The 15,967-nt window shown below is 44.5% G+C and overlaps 1 protein-coding gene across 2 annotated transcripts in view; it reads right to left on the reverse strand.

Annotated features, from left to right (window-relative positions):
* CALCR (calcitonin receptor) overlaps positions 1 to 9,451 on the reverse strand; it is a 160,436-nt gene extending 150,985 nt beyond the window's left edge. For both annotated transcript variants that reach the window (XM_028750736.2, XM_028750737.2), the window contains exon 1: positions 9,035 to 9,451. In XM_028750736.2, coding sequence (XP_028606569.1) covers positions 9,035 to 9,043 — 9 coding nt within the window. In that variant the 5' untranslated portion in view covers positions 9,044 to 9,451. The remainder of the gene's footprint in view (positions 1 to 9,034) is intronic.
* Positions 9,452 to 15,967: the final 6,516 nt, after the last annotated feature.

The following is a 15,967-nucleotide window of genomic DNA, read 5'->3' on the forward strand; positions in this document are numbered from 1 at the left end:
ACAAGAGCCCTCTTCTGGTTGCCTGCAACTTGTATTCAGAAGGATTACTGCCTCCGACCACAGAGGCAAAGCGTATAGTACTCATGTTTATATTCTCAAAGGCCCCCGCAGCGCACTGCCCACTTCATTCCAGCATGCCTCTGCTAAACCATCTTCAGCAGCTGCAACCACCATACCTATTGACTGTGTCAACTTCAAGGTTCCTGCTCATCTAATCCTCATTTTTAATGCTCTCCTTCATCTCTGACAGCATCTCTTCACTCCTATCTTCATAAACACCTTCCTTCTCTTAAACCTCAAGCTTACCCTTTGTTGCTCTCACTCACTTTTGTGTCTTTGCCTTTCTCTGTCGCCAGTTCTTCCTCCAAAATCCTGTTGAAGACCCAGCACAACCTTCTCAAAACAGTGCTCCTTAATTCGCTGCCACCTTGATTATAGCCTTCTAGCAAAGGTCTGTGTGACTTCTGCCTTACACAGCACTGAGAAATCAGCTGTTGTTGTTTAGTCGTGTCTGACTCTTCGTGACTCCATGGACCAGAGCACGCCAGGCACTCCTGTCTTCCACTGCCTCCCGCAGTTTGGTCAAACTCATGTTAGTAGCTTCGAGAACACTGTCCAACCATCTCGTCCTCTCTCATCCCCTTCTCCTTGTGCCCTCAATCTTTCCCAACATCAGGGTCTTTTCCAGGGAGTCTTCTCTTCTCATGAGGTGGCCAAAGTACTGGAGCCTCAGCTTCACGATCTGTCCTTCCAGTGAGCACTCAGGACTGATTTCCTGAAGAATGGATAGGTTTGATCTTCTTGCAGTCCATGGGACTCTCAAGAGTCTCCTCCAGCACCATAATTCAAAAGCATCAATTCTTCAGCGATCAGCCTTCTTTATGGTCCAGCTCTCACTTCCATACATCACTACTGGGAAAACCACTGAGAAATCAGCTAGATCTAAATAAATACCTAATAGTTGCATGTTCTCAGTATTGCCACACTATTGAGGTGTTTCAGGTGGGGAGGCAAAAATCTCAGCCTACTCTCTTAACATCTGTTTTATTTATCATTTGAAATAAACCAAAAACTCCAATAAACTCCCTGAAACATAATTAAACATATTCAGCATCAGTGACTAACCAAGTGATGCAGAGAATTACCCAGGTATTCAGCTCCATCTCTTCACCTGTAAAAGTGAAATCTGGTGTGTTCTCAGCTCTTATTGTAGATGATTAACTGGGGAGCTAGATTCAGCAATACTATATTCATTATGGATGGCTGGAAGATACAGAGAATCTAACCTTCCTTTATTCCCAATAAAATTTACTTGGATGGGAACTGTTGCTAATGTAGATGTACTTGCTAGTATTATCCCTACAATGGGATGCAGGTGGCGCTGTGGTCTAAACCACCAAGCCTCTTATCAGAGGTTGGCGGTTCGAATCCCTGCAACGGGGTGAGCTCCTGTTGCTCAGTCCCAGCTCCTGCCAACCTAGCAGTTCGAAAGCACACCAATGCAAGTAGATAAATAGGGACCGCTCCGGTGGGAAGGTAAACGGCATTTCCGTGCACTCTGGCTTCTGTCACGGTGTTTTGTTGTGCCAGATGTCATGCTGGCCACATGACCTGGAAAGCTGTCTGTGGACAAAGGCTGGCTGAAAGTGAGATGAGCGCCACAACCCCATAGTCGCCTTTGACTGGACTTAACTGTCCAGGGGTCCTTTACCTTTTACCTTTATCCCTACAATATTGTTAACCTTTAAATTATGTCCTTAGTGACATCTGGCTGTGATCACATGTATTTTTTTACTGGAAATCATATTCCATGAAAATCTACAGTACTTATGTTTAAGAAAGTCCGTTTTAATCTGGAGTGTATAATTCAGTTTCTTAAACCATCATAAATAAAAGGTTGTTTCTGACAAGGAAGCACTCATCTTTGTCCTGACTACTACCCACACCCAAAAGAAACAATTCATCCATGAACTATGGGTTCACTTACCCGATGATGAAAGATAATAAAGTTAATATTATCAATTCAGCATCTCATTCTTGCTTTGAAAATACGGAGGTTTAAGTAAGTTCAGAGGTAATTATCCCAGGATAGCCAGCTGTGCAAACTGGCTGAATGAAAGGTTGGTAATCAGGGTATTTAATACAGAGTATTGTTAACCATTATTGAGTTGTTTTATCACTTTCACAGGCATGAAACTGGGTGATTGGCTAACCTCTATAAAGCTGTTGCCATATGTTCTTGTTCATGCCAACCACTGCCTTTTACGACTGCGGATACTGTGTTGGAGAAAGATCAAGGAGACAATTTCAAATCTCTGCTTAGCCATGAAACTCAACCATGTGTCAGTTACTTTCCCTCACTTTAGCATATCTTACATGGTTGTTTTGAGGATAACTTTTTTTTTTTTGCCAGGCGCAGGAATTTCCCTGAACTACTTATAGAATGGAAGAATAGGAGCATAAATATAACCAACGTTATAACCTCTGTGGCATGGCAGTGAGTAGAAAATATAATTCATAAGTGGCCAAATGTGTCTCAAGGCTGCAATCCTGTATCTACTTTCTTGAGAAGAAGTTCCATTGAACTCAATGGGCGATCTTCTGAGTAGTGTTGATTAGGGTGGTGCTGCAAAACCTAATTTCTTTGCAATACCTGGTAGAATCTGACTCATGTCACCCTCACAAACAAATGAGATCAAATATCACCGCAGGGTTGCTCTGAAAACACTGCTTGAAAAAGGGAACATGTTTCATTTTTTTCCACAGTGACAACCAGCAAGGTTAGGACTAACTGGTAATTGTAGTTTACTGCTCTAGAAAACTTAACATCCTCCATTACTATAATTTTAATAGCTACTGAATAGAGGGTGATAGACCAGTCTATGCATCAGCTCTGCCTAGCTCTCACCCATCACTGTGCCACAGCCCTGGAAATAATTTTTTTTGCTCAGCCTCCTCCCCACAGCTGATCTTAACAGATGAAAAAGACACCTGGATACCTGATCATGGCTTTCCCACTAATTAGGCCCTATAATTCAGCATGATTCTTCCACAAGTGTTTTTCCATATTTAACCTGAAATTCCTGCAAGCTACACAACGGTGTAGCTTTAATACGGCACAATGTGACTCTTAATTTTGTGGGTGAGCCCTTTGGCTCTGCTGCTGTTTATGGAGAGTGGAGGTAGAGTCTAATTTCTTGTATCTAAAAAAAGGAAGAATTCACAGTGATGAACAGAGCCGGGCAGTTCACAGGCCACACAGCCAAAATTTCAAGCATCACAGAGAGATAGCTGTTATCACCAAAATGCACTTCTCTTCATTTCCTCCATGGGCCTCAAAGATATAGGAAAAACCCCAAGGCTCATCCAAGAGAATTAATACATATGTGTATTTTATACGTGTGTGTGTCATTATTATTAATCTAAAACAGGGGATGCTAGACCCCAGCCCAGGGGCTTGATGCACCCTTCCCTTCCAAGAATTTTTTATCTGGAAGGCCAAGACCCTACCAATTTTGGCAGCAGTGGTAAAAAGAAAAACGAATAAAGTAAACACAGCACCGGGAGGCCCAGAGAAGTTAAAACACCCACCCCACCTAATACTGGGTAGCCCCCTTTCTGCTGATAAGGTTGATCATTTGGTTATTCGAAGATAGGGCAGTGGGTGGGGGTCCTGTGGAGGGGAACGCCTGCAAGAGTGTTGGGTGGCAACACCCAATGCTAGACCCTGGAAAGTTGACTAATAGTTTTTGGCTTGAGGGCCACATTCAGCCTTAGCTACCCCTACTTTAAATGGTACCATTTTCTCTACCACTGGTATCTCCTAGTGAGAAAAGCTTCAGTTTCACTTCTAGATAATATTAAGAGTGGGGTTTTTTTTAAAGCATGATTCCTCCAAGGAAACAAAAATGGCAGCCCTACTTGCTCTGTTCACAAACTGTTGGTATTTGCGGAGGGCCGGCCCACCCATGAGGCAGAGTGAGGCAACTCCCTCCCTCCCATACCCATGGCCTTTGATTCAAAGGTTGATTTGATTCTCTCTCCTTGTTCCCTGGCAGGTGGCAGGAGAGGAGCCATTTTGTGGTTCGCCTCAGGTACCAAAATGTCTTAGGCTGGCCCTGTAATTGAGGCATACTGGAGGTTAAATCCACAGAGAACAGAAGCTTTAAAGCAGCACCCCTCTGAGTTAATGGCATTGTTCTTTCTCTCCTGCCTTCCTCCTGCCAGGACTTTTCGGCGGGAAAATTATCTTTGAATGTTCAGAAGTAAATCATTTCCTTAGAAATACCCTCTCCTCCAAATTAGTCCATATTGTTTAATTGTACCTACTGCTATTGGCAAATTAAGTCTGTATTATTTAACTGTCCCAATAGCTATAGGCAACCAAGGGCATTTAAATCAAATAATGTGCCATTCTACATATTTTTAAATGTTCCTTTTATGATCTTGCTGCACGTGCTTCCAAATGATTGCTTGGGGCTGCTAATGGGGCCCAAGCAGTTATTGGGTAGAATGTGTGGCAAGATTATAAAAAGAACCTTTTTGCACACAAAAAAGCAGAATGGTCTTTGCTTTAAATATACTTGGAACGTGCTTCTAAGTAATTGCTTGGGCCCATTAGCAGCCCCGTTATGAGGCAACAGGAGATGGCTGCCTGACAGCCAAACTACACATTACGTTAAATGAGTCTTTGCACTTGCATCTCTGTGTTGTTACCTTTTTAAAGTAGCAGCCGCTGGAGGTGGTGGCCGCAGTGCTGTGGTTGGACTGTGGTGCAAGTGGGAGATCCGTACTCCAACATTTCTCTGGTGAAAATAGGGACGTCCTAAGGGAAAGCGGGACATCCCAGGATCAAATCAGAAACCAGGGACTGTCTCTGGAAATTAGGGACACTTGGAAGGTCTGGGAGGATGGGGACAAAAGTAAACTCTGTTGGCTCCACCTGTCATTGGTTCTGACTCTTCCTACTGTAGGCCCCCTGCCTTTCACACCATAAAACTGCATACATTCTCAAATGCGGAATATCAAGATGCTTCTAAAGAAAGCCACAAAGATCCGGGCTTTCTTGGATGGGAGAGGAAGTGTGTAACCTCAAAATTTCAGGGGGAATCCCAAGAGTGTGGGGAACACCAGAAGGTGTTGCAGCAGGGAAGGTTTTCCTATAGTCAGTGTCAGTGTGGTATCTGTGGATCTGGGAAGCGTACTCACTGTGTGAGGAAGCCTTGCAGTGAGCCTTCCCCAATACCAGAAAGCAGCCGGAGCCAGGAAGCAGTCAGTAGCCAGGAGGCAGTCAAGTGAGCTGTATTTATTAGTAAACTACAGATCAGCTACTCAGCACAGCAGCTAGGACTTGCTACACAGGCAAGACTAAGACTCCAGCCCATTCCCACTCAGCTTTAGAAGGAACTATACCTAGGAAGGGGAGTTTCTACTACAGACTAGGCATGTCTCTTAAGGAGAGAGGCCACACTCACCACAATCAAGTGGCAGATATGAAACAAAGGCACATCTTATTCCCATACTATATTCTTCTGAACATAGCTGTCTACCCCCATTTCCTCTCAAGATATGAAAACTTCTTCTTAGTCTGGGCTCTTCCTGCAGCACCAACACTCACACACAAACAAAGCCTGAAGTCTGAATAAAAGTCCCAAAGCCAATCAATATCCAGTCACAGAGCAAAAGGTCTCCATTTGAAGAATGCTGGTTTTCTATCCTGAGTTTAGACATCTTACTTTGAAATTATCCCAGGCAGCCTCACCAAGAGACCTCATGATTAGCGTCTTAGTGCAAAGCAAATCACTTCAAAGATATATAAATCCCTGTGCCTTTATGCTGTCACATTCTGTTTTTTATTCTTAACACTGTTTTGTTATGAGGTTCTTTTTTTAAAAAGACACAAATTATGTCTGTTGCCTTGAGTTCTTTTTAACAGAAATGCAATTAGCAAATTTAAGAAACAATTAGCGTTCTAGACCAGAGACACATCTTGACATACACAAGTGGAACACACTGTGCTCATTAGCCTGCATCACATTTACAGTACTTAAATTTGTAGAAAATTTGAAGGCTCAATTCGAATAAGCTCAGTTTGGATAAGTGTTAGTCTTGTAGCACCTTAAAGACTAACAGATGAATGATGTCATAAGCTTTCATGGACATGAGTCCACTTCAGCAGATATAGAAAGTGTAGAATCTGAATCCTGAGATACAGATTTATGGGAACATGGCTGGAGTACCGTTGTAAACAGTGAGGTCAGAAGGAAAGGAAATGCAGAAAGCACAGACAACATTAACAGTGATAATTGAGTCATAAACAGTGATCATAATCAACAATCGTTTTGTGAATAACAAAGGCATCCTAGCATTGGAAAGCTAGTTAACAGAGACTGTGATAAAACCTTTGTCCCAGTTCAAGCCACACTGAACTGAACCTCTTGATGGATTGTAATTCAATACTGTAGTTTAGAGATGTCAGGTTGCAGTGAGTGTTTAGTCCCCTAGATGAAATGCCACTCCAAGCCCCATGTAACTTTATAAAGAGAGACTGGTATTCTCAAGAAGAGGTTCTCATCTAGGTGTTTTTTCTTGAGTACATATCCTGTCTGTCTGCTTCTCTGTCCCATCTAGTTAATGTAATAAATTATTGCAGGCGGGGATAACCTCTTTCCCACTATTTTTTCAGAAAGATAGTAACAGACGGTCATCTCACAGCTGGATCTCCCAGAAATACAATTACGGTTGTAGCAAGTAGCATAATTTCCGAGGATCAACCTTTGCTGTTTCTGCAGCTAGTGTAAATTTCAGAACTTATTTTCTTAGCAACAAGAAGAAACCAAAGTGGGGAAAAGTTTATTGAGCGGGACTCTCTTAAAAAAAGAAGAAGAAATTGTAGAACTTTATGAATAAGTTTGCATACCATCTACTGACATTACCGTAGTTTTGGAATAGAAATAAATATTAAGTGCCTTTTCACAGAGAAGAGATAATTTTATTAAAATAGCTATGTTATTTAAGAATTAATTCTGGACATAAAATACTGGGTTTATTCAGTGTCACCATCTATAAAACTATTTTTTTTCCAGTAACTGGAAAAACCAAGACAATGCAAGAAAGATCAGCTATGCTGAAGTTATTAACAGCCCCATAAAAAAATCAAATGCAGAGAGCTCCAGAAGAATGCATTTCCACAAATGAGTCAGTTTTTGACAGATTGGAACAGTCCTCTCTACACCATATCCTAGCCACAGGAAAAGAAGACTCTGTGCCATTTCTGCAGGGGTTAGGGAGGAATATGTATGGGTAAATTCAACTGTTAAACCCACTCTGTCCTCGTTTCACTCAAGTCATCTTGCAAACAGCTACAAAGAGAACAAATATTTCTGGTAACAGTAGCAGGGACTCTACTACTGTTAATTGACATGAATGCCAACAAGCATATTCAGAGTATAAACACAAAGAGCAGCAGTCAGACACAGAAAAATGTGATAAGCTGACTACTGAACACTGACATAAGGAGCCTATGCAATGGAGCAAGTCCTTCATATGTTATTTTCACGGTAAGCAGCCAAATGGGTCTGGTCCAGATGGAAAGGCAGAAATCAAGTAACTAAAAAACTGGTGGTTTGTTGCTGAACCAGGTTTTTGTATCCGATATAAGAGCAAAACTTACAACTGCTCGCACAATTCTTGCTCCTTCTAAAGCAATACTGTATATATACACACACCCTTGCTTAGAAATCTGCTCAAATGCCATTTAGGAAGGAGGTGGGAATGGAGAAGCCTAACAACAGGAAGCCAGGATCACAAAAGGGGCTTTCCTTGTAATTTGAACACGCAACAAAACACACATGTGGAATCTATTTGCCATTCAGAGAAATACCCAGATGCTAAACGCAGAATGATCCGAACAATAAAATGATACTATTTTTAAAAGGTAACATACTGACGCTTGCTAAGTGGCTGGAATAAATGTAATAATACAATAATAATCTGAGATGTGAAATATCAAGTCATTGTGCATTAACCTGGTGCCACTTAAATGTCATGTGATTGGAGATTGCTTCCACCTGTAGTTTGCTCTGCATCTGTGTCAGAAAAGCAAGATTAAAATTGCAAGGTTCAACTGGGTCTCCCCGTCACCTAAGTTAGGATGTCATTCCTGCAACCTGCCAATGCAGCCACCGCTTTCCTCGCTACTGACTCTGAAGTCTTCGTCATTGAGCAGTTTCTAACTCCTTTTCGTGAGCAACATTTAACACAGCTCCAACCATACCAAGCAGTTGCTTGCTAATATTTCCATCTACATTCTACAAACAGTGCGACATTGGTGACTGCCTCCCAAGACTGTGGCTGCCATCCCTTGATTAAGCATTACAGAAAGATCAAGTTGTTTTCAACATGATTGGCACATGCCTCCACAGATCATCTCCCCAGATGGATCAGAGTTAACATCAAACACTGGGAAATCCTCACCCAAGTTAGACTCAAGGGAGAGGCACCGAAGATCAGCATCAAGGTCTGGAAATCAAGGCATAAGTTTCCTCAACAAAATCCACCCACCCCACTTCCAGGAGGATCTGCAACAGCAGACTGGCTATGGATCTGCAACTATAGCTAACCAAGAACTCCCCCCCCCCCCCATAGGAACTGACCTTAGAACAGTTTCCCTCCAACTTGGTGCCCTCCAGATGTTTAGGACTACAACTCCCATCAGCCTTGACCACTGACCATGCTGATGGGAACTGTACTCCCAAATGGTCAGGCTGGGAAAGGCTGGCTTAGAGAATCCACCAGGCATCTTGATATCGTCCACATCTCCTTTATAGCTGCAGATCCAGCTTCCTAAAAGGGAAACACGCTCCCTACTAAAGAGCCCTCGTGCGACCAGGTAAGCTGAGGCAGAACGGTCTTCAGCTTTGGGGATACCATTTGCTCCACTGCCTCTTTCCTGCGCGACCGCTTGCGGCTCCCATCGCCGGCGTTTCCCAATATTAGTTCCGCCCCAAATAAACGAAAACTTGCGAGGACTCACCGCTCTCATGGATCCGCCAGGAGGGAGTCGGTGTTCTCCGTTTCCCCGGCGTAGCAGCTGGTTGCAATCCCGCCTAGGAAGCCGAGAGTCGAGTGGTCGTTGCGCGAGTTGGTTCCTTAAATCCCATACAAAGAGAGCGCACGGGGGAAATCAGTAGCAGCAGCAGCAGCAGCAGCTTTCCAGCAACCCTTGCTCCGGAACCTCCAGCCCCAAAGACCGACCAGGGGCAGAGATCAAGCCCAGCGGGTCTTCCTGCAGACTGGGCAGCCCCTTGCAGGCTCAAGCGAGCTGCTTGCACGCCCAGCGCGCAGCCAAGGAGGAGCAGCGCCTCCTCGCCCCGGCCCCAGCCAAAAGAGCCAGGCGCCGCTTGCGCTTTAAAGGAGCCGCACGCTCGGCGACGCGAGAGCGCCGCTGAATGGCGCAGGAGCTAGGCGAGCGGCCGTCACGGGGGCGAGAGGGGCGGGGGCTCCCTCGGGAAGAGGAGGGGGCCGAGAGCCGGAGCGCGGTTATTCCCAGCAATGAGGGACGCCCCCTTTCCAAAAGTCCAAAACCAAAGGAGAAAGACAAAAGGAGAGCCTCTGAGCGCGTGTGAAGCGCTTCCCCACTCCCTCTCCCCGAGTCAGAAACCACCTTGGCTCTCTGCAGAGCTTCCTTTCCAACCCGATCAGAATGAAAGGATCTTGATCACACTGGAGGGAGAAACCAGCCATCTTTCATGGTGGATGGAGCCAATGGCACCCCCCGCCCGCCCCCGCCCCACAAAACACAAAACAAAAAAACATTGAGCCCAAACTTACCTAGCAGATCCTTCACAAAGACAAATGGAGGGTGCATTTGCAATCCTCTTGTTGCAGCCTTGTTGCAAGCCCTTTCTGCTCTTGCCTTGACACCTATCAATCAGTTGTTCCTCTTGGCAGGAAGATGGTGCCTGATGCCACCTGAATGTTTTGTATGAGTGTAGCCACGTTCTTAAGGAAATCTCCATTCTTAAGGAAATCAGCCCTGAGTGCTCACTGGAAGGACAGATCGTGAAGCTGAGGCTCCAATACTTTGGCCACCTCATGAGAAGAGAAGACTCCCTGGAAAAGACCCTGATGTTGGGAAAGATGGAGGGCACAAGGAGAAGGGGACGACAGAGGACGAGATGGTTGGACAGTGTTCTCGAAGCTACCAGCATGAGTTTGACCAAACTGCGGGAGGCAGTGGAAGACAGGAGTGCCTGGCATGCTCTGGTCCATGGGGTCACGAAGAGTCCTAAACGACTAAACAACAACAAGCTACAATTCCTTTCACACACACACACACAAAAGACTACCCAAGGCAAGGTTTGTGGAAGGGCAAACCCATCATCATCATCATCATCATCATCATCATCATAGGAGAAAATCATCACCGCAACACCACAGAGCCCCTCTAAATAAGCAGGCAGACTTGTGTGAGGAGAAACAGCAGCATGCTGAGGCCTAGGGATACAGCGAAGTAATTTTAGACCCTGGACTTGAACAGTCAGGGTGCCCCTCAATGCCACGCCTTTAAATGACCATGCTATTATCATCCTTAATGATTTATTAATTGCCTTCTAAACAACCGTATCCGGACAATGTACACTGGGTGGTCATTTGGTCAGCAGCAGCGGGGGAGCCCCAGACTGGGGGTCCTGCATTTCAGCCCCAAGAAGCTGCACTGCTGTTGGAGCCTTGCATCTCCCTTGTTAGAGAGTGCAGGGGTGCCTTTTTGTGAACCGGGAGAGATGCTGGAAACTTGAACACCTCCACAAAATTACAAGAAGATGACAGGTTCAGAAAATTCTGTTCTTGCCCTAGAAAAGATTTGCTATTATGCATAGAGAACACACACACCCAAAGAGTTCTGCAACTGTGCAGTGAAATCATTTGCAAGTTTACTTAGAACTAAATCCACTGTGTTCAACAGAGCTTACTCCCTAGTAAGTGTGTGTAGGTTGCAGTCCTCAGGAAAAGAGGTGGAATCTGCACACATATAAAAAACACTGTGAAAATGCTTTTTAAAAAATCGTTTTGAAAAATACATTGAATTTCGCATAGCTCACTGTCACCATCTAGTGCCACCAGTGGCGTAGCGTGGGTTGTCAGCACCTGGGGCAAGGCAAGTAATTTGCGCCCCCTAACCTGTGGATTTGCGCCCCCTAACCCGTGGATTTGCGCCCCCTAACCTGTGGATTTGCCCTAACCCCAGTTGTTGCGGCCGCCCCCCCCTGCACCCCCCACGCTACGCCACTGAGTGCCACATTTGTATATTGCACTTTACAACACATTTAAAACGTTTTGTGAAACAAGACTGCCTGTTTTTAGAACTAGCTGCCCAAACAGCAATTGTAAGATGTTGCAAAGCTTTGATATTGCTGGAGGTGGGTGGGTGGGTTAGAATTGCCTCTTTTTATGCCTCTCTGCTCAGCTACTATATTTGTAAATTACAAAATACTACAAAAACACAAGTCTCTAGCCTTTTCTCTTTGAAACAAACAAACAAACAAACAAACAAACAAACCAGAAACCCATGCCCCACAAAAGGCCACCGTGAAGCTTCCTAACACTTGAGGAAATTGAGTGCATAAAATAATTATTATGAGCGACAGATTTAAAAACAAACAAACAAACAAAAAACAACTTGCAGCATCTCAAGGATCACCTACTTGCTTCCTTAGGAACGAGGACATCCTCGGGAAGGGATAGAGCGGTGATACAGAAATGACCCTTTAAAAAATATAAATGTGCTTGGCTCATACATATTCATGTTCACTGTATTTGCTGGCACAGAATCCAGAGGACTCAAGCTGTTCCAACGTAATTTATATTAAGATGCACTGAACGAAAAATACTATGGTAAGCATTATGTAATTCAGAAATGTACACCTTATTTCAAAATTTGGGGATGTCACAGACAGACAATTAGGTGTTGGACTGAATGGAGGATAGGAATAATGAGTATCTTTTTTAAAAAAAAAGTGGTGAGAATTTCCCAAGAGATCTATTTCTGATCGCCTCAGCATCAGCAGGTATTTTCCAGCTGTGCTTCAGAAAGTGAAGGCTCTCTGGACCCATCTAAGCTTATGGTACACGGTGGTATATGAAAGCCTGGCAAAAATCATTCATTGAAAGGCAGGGAAAGCATTCTACAAAAGAATACGACTCAGGAGCCAGAGGTAGGTAAAGGTAAAGGTACCCCTGCCCGTACGGGCCAGTCGTGTCCGACTCTGGGGTTGCGTGCTCATCTCGCTCAAGAGGCCGGGGGCCAGCGCTGTCCGGAGACACTTCCGGGTCACGTGGCCAGTGTGACAAAGCTGCTCTGGCGAGCCAGCACCAGCGCAGCACACGGAAACGCCGTTTACCTTCCCGCTATAAAGCGGTACCTATTTATCTACTTGCACTTAAGGGTGCTTTCGAACTGCTAGGTGGGCAGGAGCTGGGACCAAATGACAGGAGCTCACCCCGTCGCGGGGATTCGAACCGCCGACCATGCGATCGGCAAGTCCTAGGCGCTGAGGTTTTACCCGCAGCGCCACCCGCGTCCCACGGAGCCAGAGGTAGGGTTGCCATATTTCAGACAGTATTTCAAAATCCAGACAGAAATGTTGTTGGCAAAGTTGTTGATTTTTGCTGTTTTTGAGCTATTTTTTAAAATGGGAAATCAGCAAAAACGGCACTGCCAACATGGGCTGCCATATATGTCCAGATTTTCCCAGCTATTTCTCTGATTTTCGTCCAGACACTGGTGCCAACAGCAGGATGCCAGATATGTCCGGGAAATTCCAGTCGTATGGCAACCCCGCCAGAGAATTAGTTGAAGGTGACATACAATTAGCAAACTATGACATATTATAAACACTACTTATTGGGATACTTTTTAGTTTGGAAGCACTAAACACAGAAAATAGATGAGCACATCTCAAATCAATTAAAAGCACAAGGAAAAATAATTTTTTTTTTCTTTTTTCTAAAGTTGAAAGCAGGGAGCCAAGGCCTTTGCCAACAAGCTTTCTGAACTGGTTGTGTATATATATCCACAATGTGCCGGGGTGGGTGGGTTGGGGCATCTTGTGGATACAGTGGTACCTCTGGTTATGAACTTAATTCGTTCCGGAGGTCCGTTCTTAACCTGAAACCATTCTTAACCTGAGGTACCACTTTAGCTAATGGGGTCTCCTGCTGCCGCCGCTGTGCAATTTCTGTTCTCATCCTGAGGTAAAGTTCTTAACCCGAGGTACTATTTCCGGGTTAGCGGAGTCTCTTAAATCAAAGTGTTTGTAACCTGAGGTGTTTGTAACCCGAGGTACCGCTGTATTCCAATATTAACAGAAGGACTGGTGGCTATGATTCCAAACATATTTCATCATTTGACTTATTGGTTATTGTATTTTACATGGCTGGAACTCACCCTCAGTTCATACACCCTCAGATGGACAGGATATAAATTCTGTAAAGAAGGGAAAAAGGAAACCAAAGTGATTTTTGCATTGTGTCAGAATTACATTAAAGAAGGTGCCTGGTGGACTTCTCTGGAGAGGGCAGCTGAGGGGCTGCTGCTAAAAATAGACTCTCTCAAGTGGGACTGTGCACCAAACCTCATTTGGTGGGCATACTTGTTGAGGGACTGTGATGCTTATTTCAAGGCAGGGGTAGCTAGGTGATGCAGGAATATGCAGCTGTCCCATACAAGGATTGAACCTGCAAGCTTGGTGTTATCAGCACCATGCTCTAACCAGCTGAGCTAGCCAGGCTGGTCCCAAGGTCCCAAAGCATGAAGGCTTTCAAAAGCCAAAGTGTCATTTGGAATTGAGATTGTGAATATGATAAAGAACTGGCACACTCTGACCTCCACCAGCCAGGAGACCTGAGGCCACAGAAAGACTAGACCTTCTGCCTCTCAGCAAAGAAGGTTATGGCAAGGGAGAGACCACCTTGGTCCTGGCCCACTGGCCAGTGAAGGAGCAGCTGCTGTTGTACTTGCTTTCCTCCTTCCTGTGCAGTGCTTAGAAAGTATTTGTCACTTCATTAGGGCAGCTGCTGGAACAAATGCATTGTAGTGGGGGATGACTTGTTCACTGGAACATATTGTTGATGAGAAAACAGTCTATATGATGAGGAGTCACGTGATAACGAAGGACCTTTACATGTTGCAGCAGAATGGTAGAAAACCGTAATCAAAGGCAGTAGAAAACTAATGTCAGAGAATAACTTAAACCCTGTGAAAAATGAAAATTAAATAAGGGCCTCTGAGCATCTGCAGAGAGCTTTCACCACTACAGTGGTACCTCGGGTTACAGACACTTCAGGTTACAGACGCTTCAGGTTATAGACTCTGCTAACCCAGAAATAGTACCTCAGGTTAAGAACTTTGCTTCAGGATGAGAACAGAAATCGTGCTCCGGCAGCGCGGTGGCAGCAGGAGGCCCCATTAGCTAAAGTGGTGCTTCAGGTTAAGAACAGTTTCAGGTTAAGAATGGACCTCCGGAACGAATTAAGTTCTTGACCCGAGGTACCACTGTACTAGGTTAGGAACAGCTAGCCACTACAATCTTGAGCTCCAGCGCTTCTTTTTTTCCAGAAAATGAACAATGAATGCCATGATCAAGGCCAGCCCTACCACACGGTAGAGAAAGGAAATGTTGGGGGCAGCGGGGGCAGCTTCCCAGCTGTTCCTCCTGAGCCACCAGTCATGTTCTTCCGTTGAAGGACAGAGCTGTGTGTGACATACTGCAGTTCCTGCAGCTCCTAAACCAGTCTGGTTTTTCTCAGATGTGGAAGTGGCTCTATCACCAGGAAGATTCAGCTGCCACTCCAATTAGCTTGTGTACATGGAGAACTTTGCCTCAGGTGACAAAATGTCTTGGGCTTACTAAGAGGTGATATGAATAAGATTGTGAGCCAGAAACTGCTCGTTCACATCTGGCAAGTCATGAAATTCACTACGTGATTCTGCCTTACCAAGGGTGGAGAGGAAAGCTTAGTAAAGTAATTTTTAAAAAACCACAACTATCTTAATGGTAATGCTAATGGTGAGTCCCATCCTGTTGGAGAATTTCTGTTACCCAAAGGGAAATTTGGTGAAATGTTAACCCCCCCAGCCACTCAATTTATCTGCTTACAAATAGAGTGGATAATTTGGAGAGATCATCTGCATGCGTACTTCTAGTTTAAAGCTCTACTTGCTCAGAGATGTCAAAAAGAAGAGTGGAAGTCAGCCTGTGTCTAGACTGGAGGTTTTCAGAGTTATGTAGCATCTGTTATGTAAGTTTTTGAAGGTTTCTCATAAATTTTGTTGGAACTTTTCTTTCTTGGTTAGTTGATGGATGCAACACGTTTGCTGAACGGCCTGACCTCTTCCCGTCGTGCTCAAGCGTTGTAGGTCCTTTCTGTTCCAAACATGTGAAAATATATCGATGCTCCTGGTTTTAATCATATCGTACAGAATTGTCAGCACTTTCTCCCACGGACATTTCTTCCTCCCAAAAAGCAAGCTGTTGGCAAAGAGGAAATGGAATTATAGTTCTGAGAAATGAAGTCTCTTTATTTTAAGTACAAGCAGCATTTGAAGCAGTGAGAAGGCTGGAAGCTTCCACACATCGCTCTGCCAATGCACTTCAGTCCCAGGCTAAAATATCTTTTCTATTCAAGAGCTGGGCCTTCTTGGAGAAGAAGGTGCCAAGTATGTTAAATTCTTCCAGATACCATTTGATTAACTTGACATTTATACTCACTGTCAGAAAAAAAACCCTCATCTTGTGTAGAACACAATTTCGAAATGAGTAAATAACAAAAGCAGCAGAATAATAATTAGACCACAATCTTATTACGGTTAGATGATGTTGCACCATTGGTGAAGAGTGAGGTTTGTGGGCAGGATGCTGCTGCCAGAGGCCTCTCCTGTGGTATACCTGCTGAAAGCTCTGCTGGT

This window comes from Podarcis muralis, chromosome 12, assembly GCF_964188315.1.
Source record: "Podarcis muralis chromosome 12, rPodMur119.hap1.1, whole genome shotgun sequence".
In the NCBI taxonomy this organism is placed as follows: Eukaryota; Metazoa; Chordata; class Lepidosauria; order Squamata; family Lacertidae; genus Podarcis; species Podarcis muralis.